Raw genomic sequence first — 17,377 nt, forward strand, 5'->3', positions numbered from 1 at the left:
CTTGTTTTTTTGTTTGTATTTTTGTACATTTATGTCGCACAAATGCAATAAAATGAGCAACTATGATGATGTTTTTGATTTTAAACGATGGTACTGATCCTTGTCTTTTCATGTGGCGTCGGTTCTATAAAAAGGTCTGAATCCTGGCTGGAGATTTTCATCAAGCATTAGCGACGTCGCTTCGCTGGCTGAGCTTCATATTACTCTGATTAAAAATTTACAAAGGCTTCACTTCGGTCCTAAAAAAAGAAACCTGTAGCTATTCTAGAAAGAACCTCTGGTGTCGTTTCCTTCTGTGTTGAAATACATCAGTTTAAAAAAACCTCTTTGAGGTCAGAAGTGTTGACAGAAGTCTATTGTGTTGGAAAAACCTCTTCCTCCTCCTCGGTTTCAACATATATATTACCTTGAAAACCAGGTTTCTCAGTAAAAAAATACGCTTTTCTTCATTTTGTATCGTGGTTAAAACTCTATCTTGTTAAATATGTATTAGAAATTAATTCTAGTTATGTAGAAAAACATTGAGGGATTAACTGATTATTTTCTGATATGGTCTATTTTATTTAAATGTATATATTTAAGGTGATCATTAATATTGATTGATTGATTTAGAGATTTAATAAATAAATGCTAATAATGCATTTTATTTTAAAGCAGCTTTTCAGAGCTTTAGATTTAATAGATATTAATATGGTATATATATAAATATATACAATTTAACTAAAAGTTCACTAAAATAAATGATCATACATACACATTATATTATGACACATATTAAATATAATTTTAATAATAAAACATACACAATAATCAAATACACAATAATTTAAATAAAAATAATAATAAATGAAAATGAACTTAAGTGAACATAATTTGGTTCCATCGTTGATCCGCTCGTCTCCATCGCTATGGTAACGGAGAGACTGAATGAGGTACGAGTGTCTATGGATGATGATGTTTGCGGACAGCATAGCGATAGTCAGTGTTAGTTGGGGAGTAAGAAGTAAGAAGAAAGTAAAGAGAAGAAGTTAAGTCAAGGCCAGACAGAACATGAGCAAAAATATACATTATATCTATAGTTAAACGCAGTAATGACTGTAAATAATACATATATTTAAATTGAAGATTCAAGAGCAGCTACATATTGGTTTACTGTACATGTGGAATTTTCTTTGGTTGTGGACGACTCCGGAATTGATAACAAAAACTAGAATCGGGATAAACAATATTTACCGAATATACAAAAGAAATAATAATAATATTAATAAACACAAACATGTAAAAACATCAACTGTGCATTGAATGAGTATAGATGGCATGGTTGGGGATTAACTGTTTAACGATTGAGATTTATGGAGGGAAATAAATAAAGATGCAATCTTATATAAATAATAAATATAACAAAATTAAACATTAAATTAAAAACATTAAATTCATCAAGTATGGAGTGAAAACTTGATGAGAAAAAAGACGAGAATAAAATCAAATAAAAAGTGAAATATTTATTATTATATTATCTTATTTATTCGTAGATGATATAAAAGAAGAGTTTCAAGACTAAATTGTTTAAAACTTTCCTCACAAAAAAGATGCAAACTCATGCTGCATCCCCGCTTTCCACACGGATGGCACGGAACACGCATGCGCAGACCTCAGCCTCGCATCGTCACGTGACGCGGCGACGTTGGAGCCCCGCCCTCTCGCGCGAGCCTTTTTCTACAGGGGTCACGTTGCTCTGCAGCAGAGACGCAGCAGAGACTCGCAGCCTCGCATCCTTCCGCCTCTTCTTCCTGCTCCAGCCGCCAGAAACCTCCACCAGCCGGTAAGAAACATTCATGTATTTATTATTAAAGTACGTCACTAAGTACGTAACTGTTTTATTCGTGGTTTCACGGGTTTATCCGAGCGTTATGACGCGTCAAAAGCGAATATGAGCAACAGGAAGAGGAAAAAGGAAAAAGGAAATGACCTTCAGGGATGATGCGGAAGAAGGATTTTTTTTTTTCGAGGAATTCTTCTTGTAAAAGAGTTTTTAATGTTTTTTAATAGTGTTGGATGGAGTCGTGATGTTATGGCAGCAGAGGTACGTGACGAGAGAAGAAGGTGTGGATGTGTTTCTCTGCACGTACACAGTGGCGGGAGGCGGGGCGGACATGACAGGACTTTTATCTACATTTAATTCATAAATAACACGAGTCACGATTTCTTTTAGAACCACATTTATCTCAAACATCAAGTGTTATTCGAACCTATTTTTCATCTTCTAAAGGTGATGGAACGACTTTTTATTCGTCGACCGGGAACAGATTGTACTACTCAGTTTTACACAGAAACATAAATAAATAATGTTGTCAAAAATGAGAGAATACGTTTTTTTATTAACTATTTTATTCAAATACTCACTTTGAATCAAGGAATCAATTGATTTTGGTCTTAAGATATTTTCGTTCAGTTTAGTGTAAAATGGTATCAATGCCCTTGAATTTTCAATGTCGTCACGTTTTAAACAACAACTATCATTTATAAATGAAATTATTCAATAAATAAGAATGTACATAGTATTATTCTATCTAAATGAAGCTACAAAATGATCAACCACTTTACATTAACATGTTTTGATTCTATACTGTGTTTTTTTCATGACACTGTACCAGAAATATATGTAAGAATAAATAACCAACACTTAAAACATAAACCTGCGTCAGTATCACAGCCATCGGTTTTTCCTGGTGACAAAATGCAGGCAGGTTTTTTTTCTTCCCTGTGGCTGTTATCATGCGAGAAAACCAAAGATGTAATCTGTCAGATTAGCTAACAGCTGCCACTTGTTGATTCACTGTTTTTTTTTAAATTTTCTAATCAACATTATGTTCACTCGTTCTTTTTCGTTCAGGGGTAAAAAAAAGATGTTGATCTGGAGTCACCGGGGGACGGACAGACATGTTGAAAAGTTGGTTCACGTGACGTCAGAAATCTGAAAGTGTTGGTGCCGCAGTGCAGGAATGTTTGTTCTGGTGACACTGACCTTGAAGCAACAGGCCGAGTTACAAAAGTAACGTAGAAATGGGACGAATATACTAAGAAGCTCTGTCGGGTCAACTTGTATTTGTTACTAATACACTTTTAATTTATATAATCAACACTAAAACGACTAAATTAATGTATATGCAAAAGTACATATTGGGATCCAGTAGGATCTGGAATCCTGCTACTGAACTGGGTTTGATTAGGAATTTCTCCTAATATAATTGGAAATTGTCCTGGTAGAATTCCAATTTGTACTAGTACAGATTGGAATTCCAATATTCAAATCCGAGTTTAGTAGTAGTAGTAGTAGTAGTAGGATTTTCTCCTATTAGAATTTGACATTGTCCTGGTAGAATTCCAATGTACTAGTACAGATTGGAATTCCAATATTCAGATCCCAGTTTAGTAGTAGTAGTAGTAGTAGTAGTAGTAGTATTTCCTCCTATTAGAATTGGAGATTGTCCTGGTAGAATTCCAATTTGTACTAGTACAGATTGGAATTCCAATATTCAAATCCGAGTTTAGTAGTAGTAGGATTTTCTCCTATTAGAATTTGACATTGTCCTGGTAGAATTCCATTGACTAGTACAGATTGGAATTCCAATATTCAGATCCCAGTTCAGTAGTAGTAGTAGTAGTTCCTCCTATTAGAATTGGAGATTGTCCTGGTAGAATTCCAATTTGTACTAGTACAGATTGGAATTCCAATATTCAAATCCGAGTTTAGTAGTAGTAGTAGGATTTTCTCCTATTAGAATTTGACATTGTCCTGGTAGAATTCCAATGTACTAGTACAGATTGGAATTCCAATATTCAGATCCCAGTTCAGTAGTAGTAGTAGGATTTTCTCCTATTAGAATTTGAGATTGTCCTGGTAGAATTCCAATTTGTTCTAGTACAGATTGGAATTCCAATATTCAAATCCCAGTTCAGTAGTAGTAGTAGGATTTTCTCCTATTAGAATTGGAGATTGTCCTGGTAGAATTAGAATATGTAATAGTACAGATTGGAATTCCAATATTCAGATCCCAGTTCAGTAGTAGTAGTAGTAGTAGGATTTTCCCCTATTAGAATTTGAGATTGTCCTGGTAGAATTCCAATCTGTACTTTTACAGATTCTCTACTAGTAGGATTCCAGATCCTACTGAATTCCAATCTGTACTTTGACATATATATTGACCCTTTTTTGAACAAAAAAAAGTCTCACTTCTTTAAATATTAATGATTCGCAAACATATACACACTTGCTTGTTGTTTAAGGCAAAAGTATACGATGGAGAATGAATCTGCTATTTTAAAAGGCGCTTCAAGGCAGAAACCTTACCATAACCTGACTATAAACCTTCTTGGTCCTCATGAAGACTTAAACGTGGAGTTGAAAACCATGTTTACCATATTAGGTCAAACCCCGGGAGAGAGTTTTTGTTTAGCAACAGGACGTTTGATGAAATGTCCCAACGGCTCGACCCAGACGAGTGATTTGCTTCCTCGCGAGTGAACCTGTGGAATCTCATCGTGAACGAAGCCAAACTCATTGTTTCCGTGTTTGAAAAGACTATTACATCATATAGAAACTCACCAGAATACATGTATTTCCTTCAAACAAGCACCAAAGTACAATGAAGTACAAAAAATTAAATCAGAATTTTAGTTAATTCTGATAACATCATGTTTGTACTCTCGATGCCTATTAGGAGGGAATTGATGTAATATACTGTGATAGTGTAGTAACAAGTATATATGTGTAGTATTGTGGAGTACTTGACTCTGGTGTTGTAGTATTTACAGACCACATGACTCTTGACGAAGTCGTAACTGCTTCAATTTGTTTTCAAACCAAAATATGTCCAAACATCAGCTTTCAAAGCTGCTGGACTCACTGTATCCTCTTGTCCTCAGTTATCATCAGGATCTCGCAGGATTTCATTCTTCGCGATTGAACTTTTCGTTTAGCACGTAATAATATAATAGCTAGTTATTAGCTTTATAAGACAACAGGGGGCAGTAGCATTCTAGCGCTTTCTGGCGAAACATACCAGCAAAAAACTACAACTAATTTGTGGATCCAGATGGTTATTCTAAAAATCGCCCAAACTAGGGGTGTGTGCGGTCAAGGATGTGGCGATATGCATCACGATACGACAGTTTGTGATATATAGTGATACTGTAGTAACAAGGATGTATTTGTACTATTGTCCAGTACTTGACTCTGGTGTTGTGATAGTGTAGTAACAAGTATATATGTGTAGTATTGTCGAGTACTTGACTCTGGTGTTTACAGACCACATGACTCTTGACGAAGTCGTAACTGCTTTCATTTGTTTTCAAACCAAAATATGTCCAAACATCAGCTTTCAAAGCGGCTGGACTCACTGTATCCTCTCGTCCTCAGTCATCATCACCATCCAATGTGATGGAAGTAATGACTGCTGCCATCTAGCGGCTGGAGGTTTAATTGCAACACATGAATGAATGAACAAACGCTGTGAATATATGTAAATTGTAAATAAAAATAAAATAAAGTCATACACACTTTGTTGAAATGCTACAAAAGTAGTATGATTTAAATAAAATATCCTTTTAAAGATAAAACAAAATGAACCGGTTCTGGTACGTATTGCACCAGTGGATTACATGTGTGTTTAAAAAGTTCTGATTACGTTCCTACACAAGATTTCACCACATATTATGTGATACAGACGTGTCCAAACCAGTGTCTCGGGAGCGTTTGACGTACGCAGGTGGAAAACAAAAGGAAGCAGGTATTTGCTGAGCGTGCGTTTGTGAAGCGGCCTGTGTACACAGGAAACATCACGCCTAACATCACGCCTGTACACTGTTATCAAGATCACGCGTGTACCAGCATCACTGCTCTGTCCTCACTACAGTACTCGAATGTATGGAAGTATATCTGTGCCAAAATATTATTGATGGGTTGAATTAAACATTTAAATGGTGAATCTTTGATTTTTAATTTAAATGTTTTCATTTATTAAATACAATTTAATTCAATAATAAGTGTATTGAAAGATTAAATTACTTTTTGTATTTTGAAGTAATAGAATAAAAAATCTGGAATAGTTTAAAAATGAATTTAAAATGTTTTTACAATTAGTTTAAATGTTTCAATATCTTTATTTGATGCCTTTTAAATTCAATAAAAAAGATACTGAATGAAAAGAAATCGAATTGAAAAAACATTTGATTAAGAAATTGTATTTTTAAAGTTTTGGAGTAAAAAATATCAAACTGTGTTGAAATAAAACCTTTTAATTTTGAAAATATTGAATTAAATGATAAAAAAAAAAAAAAAAGATTCATTTTTTTTTTGTCAATTGAATTTTTGTTTTACAAATTATTGAATTAAATTTTTAAAAAATCAACTTTCAATGTATAAAATATATGATTCATTTTTTTATTTTTTAAAGAATCAATCAATCAATGACTTATGTGTCACTAAAAAAGTCAACATTTGAAATGTTAAATCGAACCAGTTAACATTGCGATGTCACTGATTTCCTTCCATAAAACAGTCAGATTCTCACGAGGCACGAGCTCCCAAAGTCGTCTAACCGCCTTAATCCAGGGATTAACACGGATCCTGTTTGTTCAGTCAGCAGCCAATTCTAATCTTAGTTCTTCTCTATTTTCATCAACCCTTCAATCAAGATTCTATTTATTATCCACTCGTTAACATACTATCATCGATGGTTGTCAGAGAACTTGAATTTCTTTTAATAATCTGCATAATCTGGTTTGTGAGCGGCTCAGACTGAAGGTGGGCGTGGTTTGGCAGTCGTTGAACCGACAGAGGAGTCACAGCTTGTTCCCTGGAAACGCATCCATGGAGGCAACGATGTGTGTCGGAGGAATAACAAGTCTTCTTATGAGACAGATCAATGGAGTTGATCTATCGATCCATGTTGAAGGTCAAAAGGAAGGAGGGTGACCTTGTTGTGTTGCCGAGGCAGAGTCACGTAGCTTCGTCCCGGGTGGTCGTGATGGAGTTCAGACTCTCTGTTACATCATCTGTCTTTCATGGAGCCGCTTATGTAACTGATGATTCAGAGAGGAGACCATAATCTGGGATGCATGTCAACACGTACTGGCAACATGGCCGCCACCACTCGTTTCAGTGGGATGTACTGGAATAGATCTCGGAATATATATCTATATATATTTAAATTAAGGAACATTAGGTCTCACTTGTCTACCTTATCTTGTCTTTTGTTGGATTTTATTTTTAGTTTCTTCTTAAATAAGTTATTGTTCTGTATTATTGTCAGTTTTTGTTGACATTTGTGTTGTGGTGTCATTACAGAATAAAATAATTAAATAATATTACAGACAAAAACAGAAGCATTTCGTTGCAAAATATGTGAAAAAACAATAGATCTCATGTAAAAAAACATGTTTAACACTTTGTGGATTATTATTGGTAAATATGTTTTTTAAGTTTTTCATTTATACTTTAGTTTTAAATACTACCTTTTTCCTTTAAATTCTCTTTGTTTTGTGCTTTTTTATTTTATGATGAAATATTTCATTACATAATAAATTTAAAACTTGAAAACTTTAAAAAATAAAGTGCATTAAAGTAGTATTTCATGATGAAATAACTGCTTCCTGCAGCAGTTCACACAAAAATATTTAACTTACACACACATTATATTATAACCTACAGTTATACACACACATATTAAAAAACACAAATTAATACAAATAATAATAATATTTGAATAGTCATAATTAAAATTAAAAGACAATAATAATAAAAAAAAATCATCGTAAAATAAATACAAATTACAATATAAAATAAACACATTCATAATTATAAACAATAATAATTAAAGAAACACAACAAAAATAATTATGCATATATTAACAAAAATAAAGAGTACAAGTATTGTTTATATAAATACCCCTTTGTAAGTTCTTTAATATCAGAAAGTAACACACTTGTTTTTGCCAAACATTTTAAGAACTATTTAACATTTTCTATCATAATTCACCACATTTTCTTCATCATTTCTGGTTTGATGGCTCCTCGTATTTGTTCTGTGACGTGTGTTTTGTTTGGTGACTAAAACATCTGGATTTGAAAATGTATTTCCTGTCATTCCAGCCACCATGACTCATCAGTATCCAGCACTGAGTGCTGAACAGAAGAAGGAGCTGCAGGAGATCGCAGAGAGGATCACCGCTCCAGGGAAGGGAATCCTCGCCGCCGATGAATCCACCGGTGAGTCTAGTGTTGTAAGTAAGTTAGTAGGTCATGAAGGAGTCAGTAGATCATCAAACACAGATGTTTCTTGAAGGAGTCAGTAGATCATCAAACACAGATGTTTCTTGAAGGAGTCAGTAGATCATCAAACACAGATGTTTCTTGAAGGAGTCAGTAGATCATCAAACACAGATGTTTCTTGAAGGAGTCAGTAGATCATCAAACACAGATGTTTCTTGAAGGAGTCAGTAGATCATCAAACACAGATGTTGCTTGAAGGAGTCAGTAGATCATCAAACACAGATGTTCCTTGAAGGAGTCAGTAGATCATCAAACACAGATGTTGCTTGAAGGAGTCAGTAGATCATCAAACACAGATGTTTCTTGAAGGAGTCAGTAGATCATCAAACACAGATGTTTCTTGAAGGAGTCAGTAGATCATCAAACACAGATGTTTCTTGAAGGAGTCAGTAGATCATCAAACACAGATGTTTCTTGAAGGAGTCAGTAGATCATCAAACACAGATGTTTCTTGAAGGAGTCAGTAGATCATCAAACACAGATGTTCCTTGAAGGAGTCAGTAGATCATCAAACACAGATGTTTCTTGAAGGAGTCAGTAGATCATCAAACACAGATGTTTCTTGAAGGAGTCAGTAGATCATCAAACACAGATGTTTCTTGAAGGAGTCAGTAGATCATCAAACACAGATGTTTCTTGAAGGAGTCAGTAGATCATCAAACACAGAGATGTTTCTTGAAGGAGTCAGTAGATCATCAAACACAGAGATGGTTCCAAAGCTTAGGATCAACAGTCTGGAAGGATTTCTCTCCTCTGGTCCTGAAGTTCAGGAACCATCAGTAGATTCTGATCCACAGAACTCAGAGCCCGAGCTGGGGTGTAAGTCTGGATCAGATCACTGATGGAAGGTCTGACCATGAGTAGATCTGAAAGTAAGAACCAGAATTTTAAAGTTGATCCTGAAAGAAACTGGCAGCCAGTGAAGAGTTTTAAGGATCAGAGAAATGTGAGTTCTTCTACTAGAGCGGCTCAGAATTCTGGCTTCAGAGTTTTGTCTGAACTGCAGGCGAGACACATCCTTCTTGTTTAGACACGAAAACACATGGATTATAAGACCCAGATCATGTTGTGACATCATTTTCTCAGTTGAAACAGTTTGTGGTCAGTTTTCTACAGTGTTGAACTAGAGACATGTCTTTGTCAAATACAACACCCAGGTCTCTCAGGCTCAGTTTGACAGACTGACCTAAGTCACCCAAGTACTGACTCAACCCTGGAACCTTATCATCAGGAGCAATAACCAGAGTTTCAGTTTTGTCCACATTTAGCTTCAAAGTGTTTTCACTCGGCCATGATGAATGTCGTCCTGTGTTTACTTCTGCTCATATGTCATTTCCTGTCCGAAACAGGAAGCATGGCGAAACGCTTCACCCCCATCGGGGTCGACAACACGGAGGAGAACCGTCGCCGCTACCGTCAGCTGCTCTTCACGGCCGACGAGCGCATCGACCAGTGCATCGGCGGAGTCATCTTCTTCCACGAGACCCTCTACCAGAACACCGACGACGGCACCAACTTCTCCAAGCTCATCAAAGACCGCGGCATCGTCGTGGGAATCAAGGTACAGTCCTGCAGACCACTGAAGACTGACTTCATCCTCAGATGTAGACGTGAGGAAAATACCTCAATTGAAGCGGCAGTGATTCAATGTCGTCACCTGATCGTTTATGCGTCGCACGATTGGCTGAAAGAACGATCTAGTAGCTCGGTGCTCGTTTGGTTTTGTCTGGTGTCACTGTTAGACCCGCATTTATATTGAATTTGATGGGCTTAAAATGTTTTAATATAAAATTTAAGTGGCTACAAATTTTAAAAAATTGAATCTAGAATTTGTTTTAATTATTTAAATGAAACTATCAAACTGATTGCGGGAAAATGTAATTTATTTAGATAATATTTGAATTGTTTTAATCAATTATAAAATACGAAAATGCAACCTATTTATACTCAAATACTTTTATTAAATAAAACAATTTCATATACATTCATATATATTTCATATACAAATTATTATATTCAATTATTCAAAAAACTAATTCAACGTTACAATATATAAATAATAATAATAATAATAATTTTTAATTCATATAGCCCTTTTTAAACCATAGTTACAAAGTGCTTTACATAAAAGAAAACAACTAAAGTTAAAAATGACACAATCCTTTAAAACAGCACAGTAATCCAACAAGATAAAACAACACCCGTTCCATTTAGGAAAATATTATTAAATAAAAGGATAAAAGACTGAAAATAAAGGATAGTAAAAGTCCATTGATGAACCCAGTTAAGGGTTAAAAGGCGACATCAAACAAAAGGCAGATGGTAAATTCGTTGTCATGTTATCGTCTACCTGTTGCATTATTGATAATTTGATCAAGTAGCTCTGTGCTCTTTTGGTAATGTCTGGTTTCACTTTTGCGCCAACATTTTTATGATGAATTTAAAAGGCTATAAATTAAATTATATTGAATTTGGAATGTTATTTTTGAATTACTGGAATTAAAATATCAAACTCTTATGTGTGTGTGTATATATATATGTGAAATTATTGTATATATATTTTTATTAAGTTCATATAATTAAAACTTTATATATACAAATTATTTAATTCAATTATTATAATATATTTCTAATTAAATGCTTAAAAAAACAATTCAATTGGGGAAAAAAAATCAACATTTTAAACCACACTGATAAACTACAATAAAGGTGTAATTAAAGGAGGTTTCTGACCTTCGCGTCACTGAACGACTCACATCAAATCTCACGTACATTCAACTCGGCTGATTTATTTAAATTCATCACATGACTCGAAGAAAAAGTCTTTCATTTTCCCTCAGCAGGTCGAACTAGAAAAGTCCTCTTGACTTGTTGTGACGCACACTTGTGACATTTACCGTCAACAACAGACGGCGTTATGAGGACAAACTTAAGCAATCGTGTGTTTGTTCTTTCAATGCTCGACGTTTATTTTGTGTTTCTCTCCGTAAAGGTCGACAAAGGTGTGGTTCCCCTCGCAGGCACCAACGGCGAGACCACCACTCAGGGTGAGACGCGACAAAAACACACGCTTGTGTTGATGTTTTTTAAATTTTTTTTTGCTCCGGCAGGTCTGGACGGACTCTCGGAGCGTTGTGCGCAGTACAAGAAGGACGGAGCCGACTTCGCCAAGTGGCGTTGTGTTCTGAAGATCAGCGAGACGACGCCGTCTGAGCTCGCCATCTATGAGAACGCTAACGTCCTGGCAAGATATGCTAGCATCTGCCAGCAGGTCGGTGTGATATTCAACGTATTAAACATAATTATAATTTATAGCAACAACAAAAACATGGATGTGTGTAGTAAGTAGGTTAAAGTGGTAAATATCGCAAGATATATATATGCAAGATTTAATTGGTATACATTACGATTAGTATTTGATTAAAGTTTTCTATATTACATTTATTTAATTAATTTCTATTCCTACTTTATTTATTTATTGTTTTGATTTCTTATTTATTGAATCTATACATTTTATATATTTTTAATTTTTATTTATTTACTTTGCTTTTATTCTGAATTATAAAAAAGAATTCTTGTATCGTTTCCTGCCAGGGTTTTATAGAAGCTAAACATATTTATTGCAAAAACAAATTTCCAAAAAATTATGTACTTTGACAATAAGGAGAATCAGTTCTACTTTATGAGATTAAAGTAGTATTAATTACTTTTATTAGAAGATTAAAGTCGTATTTATTACTTTTAATAGGAGATTAAGGTAAGGTAAGGTAAAACTTTATTGATCCCTCAGGAGGTCTCCTTCGGGAAATTGTCATATACATTATATTTATTTCAGGATATAGTTAGTAAGTAATTTATAGTTGTTTATATTACATTTATTACGTGATTAAATTTGTTAATATTACATTTATTAGATATTTAAGTCGTATATGTTATGTTTATCACAAGATTAAAGTCATATTTATTACATTTACTACGAGATTAAGGTCATATATATTATTCTTATTTCAGGATTTAGTTGTTTATATTATGTTTATTACAAGATTAAAGTTGTGTACATTCATTACAGGATTACAGTCGTATATATTACATTTATTACGTGATTAAATTTGTTAATATTACATTTATTAGATATTTAAGTCGTATATGTTATGTTTATCACAAGATTAAAGTCATATTTATTACATTTACTACGAGGTTAAGGTCATATATATTATTCTTATTTCAGGATTTAGTTGTTTATATTATGTTTATTACAAGATTAAAGTTGTGTACATTCATTACAGGATTACAGTCGTATATATTACATTTATTTTGAGATTAGAGTCATATTGGAACTCCTGTTGTGTTATCAGTTTTATCTTGATCTTTAAAGTATATACTTTATTGAATATTGTTTTGATTGTTTAAGCGCTTTGTGACCCTGGTCTGGAAAAGCGCTATACAAATAAAAATGACTTACTTACTTACTTACTTATATATTGCATTAATTAGAGATCAAAGTTTGAATATAACATTTATTACAGGATTAAAGTCGTGTGTGTATATATATATATATTTTTTTTTTTATTGTCATAGAAGACGTTTTCTACAAGATTCAAGTTGTATATAATTTATTAAATATATGTTGTATATTCATTTCCTTATTGTAATTATTATTCTCATGATAAACTCATTATTTGTATTAATACATCTGATTATTTATTCTTTGAATGGTCCTAATACTGATGTAGCATTAAACAGTAATTCTCATTTTTAATATTAAATCCAGGATGATATTAACTAACAAACTCTCTCCTCTCACACAGAATGGAATCGTTCCTATTGTGGAGCCTGAGATCCTCCCTGACGGAGAACACGACCTCAAGCGTTGCCAGTACGTCTCCGAGAAGGTATTTTTTCTTTCATTCCTTCCCATCCACGGCTTCTTTGGTCCTTCAAGACTTGTTCAGATGGTTTTACTTGTTCCATGTCCAGGTTCTGGCCGCCGTGTACAAGGCTCTGTCGGACCACCACGTGTACCTGGAGGGAACTCTGCTGAAGCCCAACATGGTGACGCCCGGACACTCCTGCCCCACCAAGTACAGCAACGAGCAGATCGCCATGGCAACCGTCACTGCTCTCCGCCGCACCGTGCCCCCTGCAGTCACCGGTGAGTACAGCTGAAAGAATCTTTTTTTTTTAGTTTAACTTTATTTAAACCAATTAAAAATGGCGACGTCTGTCTCCCAGGGGTGACCTTCTTGTCCGGAGGTCAGTCCGAGGAAGAGGCCACCATCAACCTCAACGCCATCAACACCTGCCAACTGGCCAAGCCTTGGGCTCTGACCTTCTCCTACGGCCGCGCCCTGCAGGCCTCCGCCCTCAACGCCTGGAGAGGATCCCTGAACAACGAGAAGGCTGCCACCGAGGAGTTCATCAAGCGTGCCGAGGTGCCACAGGATTTAAGTTTATTATTATAATGATTTCACGTCGTAATGAACGTGATTCATACGACTTTTATCGTATAATCAATGTTATATAAACTGTTTTCTTCTCAAAATCAACATTATATATGAGTTTAATTTCATAATAAACTAATCTATGACTTTATTATGGTATTAAACATAAAATATACGACTATAATCATATAATATTATGTAAAATATACTACTTTTAATTGGAATAAACATTATATATACAATTTACAATAAATAAAACACTTGTGATCAACTAAATATGTATGACTTTTATGAAGTAACAATGATAATAATAATAATAATAATTCATAACAAACATAACATATATGACCTAAACCTCTGTAATAAAATACATGTATATAATGTATAATCTTTTAATATTAATAGTAACATGCGCTTGATATCTTATAATAAAAGAAATATTTACAACTTTAATCTTGTACTAAACATAATATATATGAATGAAATAGTAGTAGTAAAAACAGCTTTAATCTAGTAACAAACGTGATAAATAATTCATAATAAACATAATATATATAATAATAATAATAATCTCTATTTATATAGCGCCTTTCTAGACCATATATGACCTTAACCCCTGTAATAAAATAAATGTATATGTGACTTTGATCTTGTAATAATAAGGAATATATATAGATGATATCTTGTAATAAAAGTAATATAAATTACTTTATTATTGTAATTTTACATTATATATCCGTCTTTAACCTTAACTGTAATAAATTCACCTTTAATCTAGTAACAAACATGATAAATAATTCATAATAAACATAATATATATGACCTAAACCTCTGTAATAAATTAAATGTATATAATGTATAATCATTTAATATTAACTAATATATACAGTTGATATCTTGTAATAAATGTAATATAAATGACTTTTATATTGTAATTTTACTTAATATATTCTTCTTTAACCTTAACTGTAATATTCTGTAATAAGTTCACCTTTAATCTAGTAACAAACTTGATAAATAATTCATAATAAACATAATATATATACAGGTATATGACCTAAACCTCTGTAATAAAATAAATGTATATATGACTTTGATCTTGTAATAATAAGGAATATATAAAGATGGTATCCTTTGATAAAAGTAATATAAATGACTTAAATCTCTTAACAACCTTGTATATAAATGTAATCTTGTAGTATTCTGTAATAAATACACCATTAATCTCGTAATAAATCTATGTACGACTTTAATCCCATGATAATAACCAATATATACAACTTTAATTTTGTAATAAACATAATGTTTACAATTATAATCTGGTAATAATACATAATATCCATGTGATATATATATAAAATGTTGTGTTTTCTTCACCAGGCTAACGGTCTGGCCGCCCAGGGCAAGTACGAGTCTTCTGGCTCCGGCACCGCGTCCGGACAGTCCCTCTACGTGGCCAACCACGCCTATTAAACACCTGCACCTCCACATTCCACTGTGGCCTAGTTCTCTAGTCTTATATCTGCTCTGCTGCCCCCCCACCACCCCTGCCCCCCCTCCGTGGATCACAGGCCTGCGCTGTCTACTGTACTTTAGTCAGTCGTTGAAAAAAGTACATAATTAGTTTCGTGTTCATAACAAAGAGTATATAATTGACGATGCTAAAGGGAACAGGCGTATTTTTGTGATCCAAGCCACTCTTGAAGCTGTGGAGTGAGTGTGTTTCAGCTGCGTCGTCTCCACAAGATGTGAGAACAGCATGTGTGTTGTTGTCAGTGTTTGGCTCGTGTGGGAATGAAACGTCAACGGCCTCTCCTTCCCCTCGAACACATCATGAATCAAGAGGACGATCGTGTGATTGTTCCGTCGTCACGATGCACCGAAGAAGAAACGATTCCTCGTTCGGTTCACACACTTCTAACCATCACTAATCCCATATTAAAGTCCACATTATGTGTTACATTAGCTTCTATTTAAACAAGGTCAATGTATTCAGTTGTGTCGATGTTTTATGATGTGTCATTCCCCTGCTGATCCCCAACCTCCACCCCGACCTCCGACCCCGGCCCCCGCAGGAGTGAGAACATCTGGTGTTTGATTCTTGGTGGCGTGGACCAGTGGGTCGGGTCGGCGGCGGGGAAACGGTCACCGCTGTGTTGGACTTCTGTGACGTGTCTGATGTTAATATTGTTCTTTGAGCACTTTGTGTGTCTAATAGTGGAGAAAAAGAAGATAAATTAAACAATAAAAAGAAAAAATAGCAGAGATTTCTTTGTTGTCTTTGTGGATTTGTTTTTTTAGAACCTCATGAGCTCATAAAAGAATGGAATCACAGAGATGAGCATTATTTATTTATTAATTATATGTCATACACAGGAAAATAATATCAAAACAACAAAGATAATGTACAACTGAACAGAAGAGGGTACAAGAGGTTTCCGTTAAATATATATATATATATATATATATATATATTTGGTAACTGATGGCACAAGTACGATTTTGTAATAATAAATTAGCATTTAAAACACAATATTTCTCGAGTATTTCTGTGCTTATGATCACAACGAGCAACACTTCTTCACCATCTGGATCTTATAATCAATAACAGTTTATTTTGGTGTCGTAACAAGAAGGATGTGTCTCGCCTGCAGTTCATACAAAACTCTGCAGCCATAATTCTGAGCCGCTCTAGTAGAAGAACTCACATTTCTCCTGATCCTTCAATCTCTTCACTGGCTGCCAGTTTCTTTCAGGATCAACTTTAAAATTCTGGTTCTTACTTTCAGATCTATTCATGGTCAGGCTCCTCCTTACATCACTGATCTGATCCAGCCTTACACCCCAGCTCGGGCTCTGAGGTCTTTGGATCAGAATCTACTTATGGTTCCACGCACACGGCTCAGGACCAGAGGAGAGAAATCTTTTCAGGCTGTTGCCCCTAAGCTTTGGAACGATCTTCTCTCTCTTTGCGCTTGATGGAGTCTACTGACTCCTTTAAGAAACATCTTAAGACGTTTTTATTTGTTCAGGCTTTTCCTTGATTTTCTGGAACTCCTGTGTTGTTCTCAGTATTATCTTAAATCTTTAAAGTATGTACATTTGAGTATTGTTTTGATTGTTTAAGCGCTTTGTGACCCTGGTCTCGAAAAGCGCTATATAAATAAATATTACTTACTTACTTACACTTATGGATGACGATATAAATGACATAAGTATAAATAAATGTAAAAATACACAATAAATGGATATTGGATAAATAAATGTCGGAATATTTTTTGGTTGAAAAAACAAGCTTTTCCGTGTATATATATTTATACATTTTCGTCTTTTATTTAGTCATGTATTTATACGTTTATCATCCTTCATAAAAAAACTGACCAAGACTCACAGAATAAAGAAGAGACAGAATTAATCAATTATAATTATAACATGCAGTAGTTTCATTAAGCTACCAGAGGGGGCGCATGGTTTAAACTACGTCTAACTGCTTTTTTTTTGCATTTTGTGAGTTGTTTGCTATGATTTATGTTATGTTTCAAACAATAATTTATAATATAATATATGAAAGAAAATAGTAGAATTTTGAGTTTTATCTTTAGCC

At 34.1% G+C, this 17,377-nt stretch overlaps 1 protein-coding gene across 1 annotated transcript; it reads left to right on the top strand.

Annotated features, from left to right (window-relative positions):
• The first annotated feature begins 1,698 nt into the window (after window positions 1-1,698).
• On the top strand, window positions 1,699-16,040 carry aldocb (aldolase, fructose-bisphosphate C, b). The gene is made up of 9 exons (XM_087806807.1): window positions 1,699-1,822; window positions 8,153-8,269; window positions 9,682-9,893; window positions 11,325-11,379; window positions 11,443-11,603; window positions 13,141-13,224; window positions 13,310-13,484; window positions 13,565-13,764; window positions 15,154-16,040. Exons 2-9 carry the CDS (start codon window positions 8,158-8,160, stop codon window positions 15,244-15,246), a joined length of 1,092 nt encoding a protein of 363 aa, XP_087662933.1. The 5' UTR covers window positions 1,699-1,822; window positions 8,153-8,157; the 3' UTR covers window positions 15,247-16,040.
• Window positions 16,041-17,377: the final 1,337 nt, after the last annotated feature.

This window comes from Callionymus lyra, chromosome 14, assembly GCF_982586985.1.
Source record: "Callionymus lyra chromosome 14, fCalLyr1.hap1.1, whole genome shotgun sequence".
Lineage (NCBI taxonomy): Eukaryota > Metazoa > Chordata > Actinopteri > Syngnathiformes > Callionymidae > Callionymus > Callionymus lyra.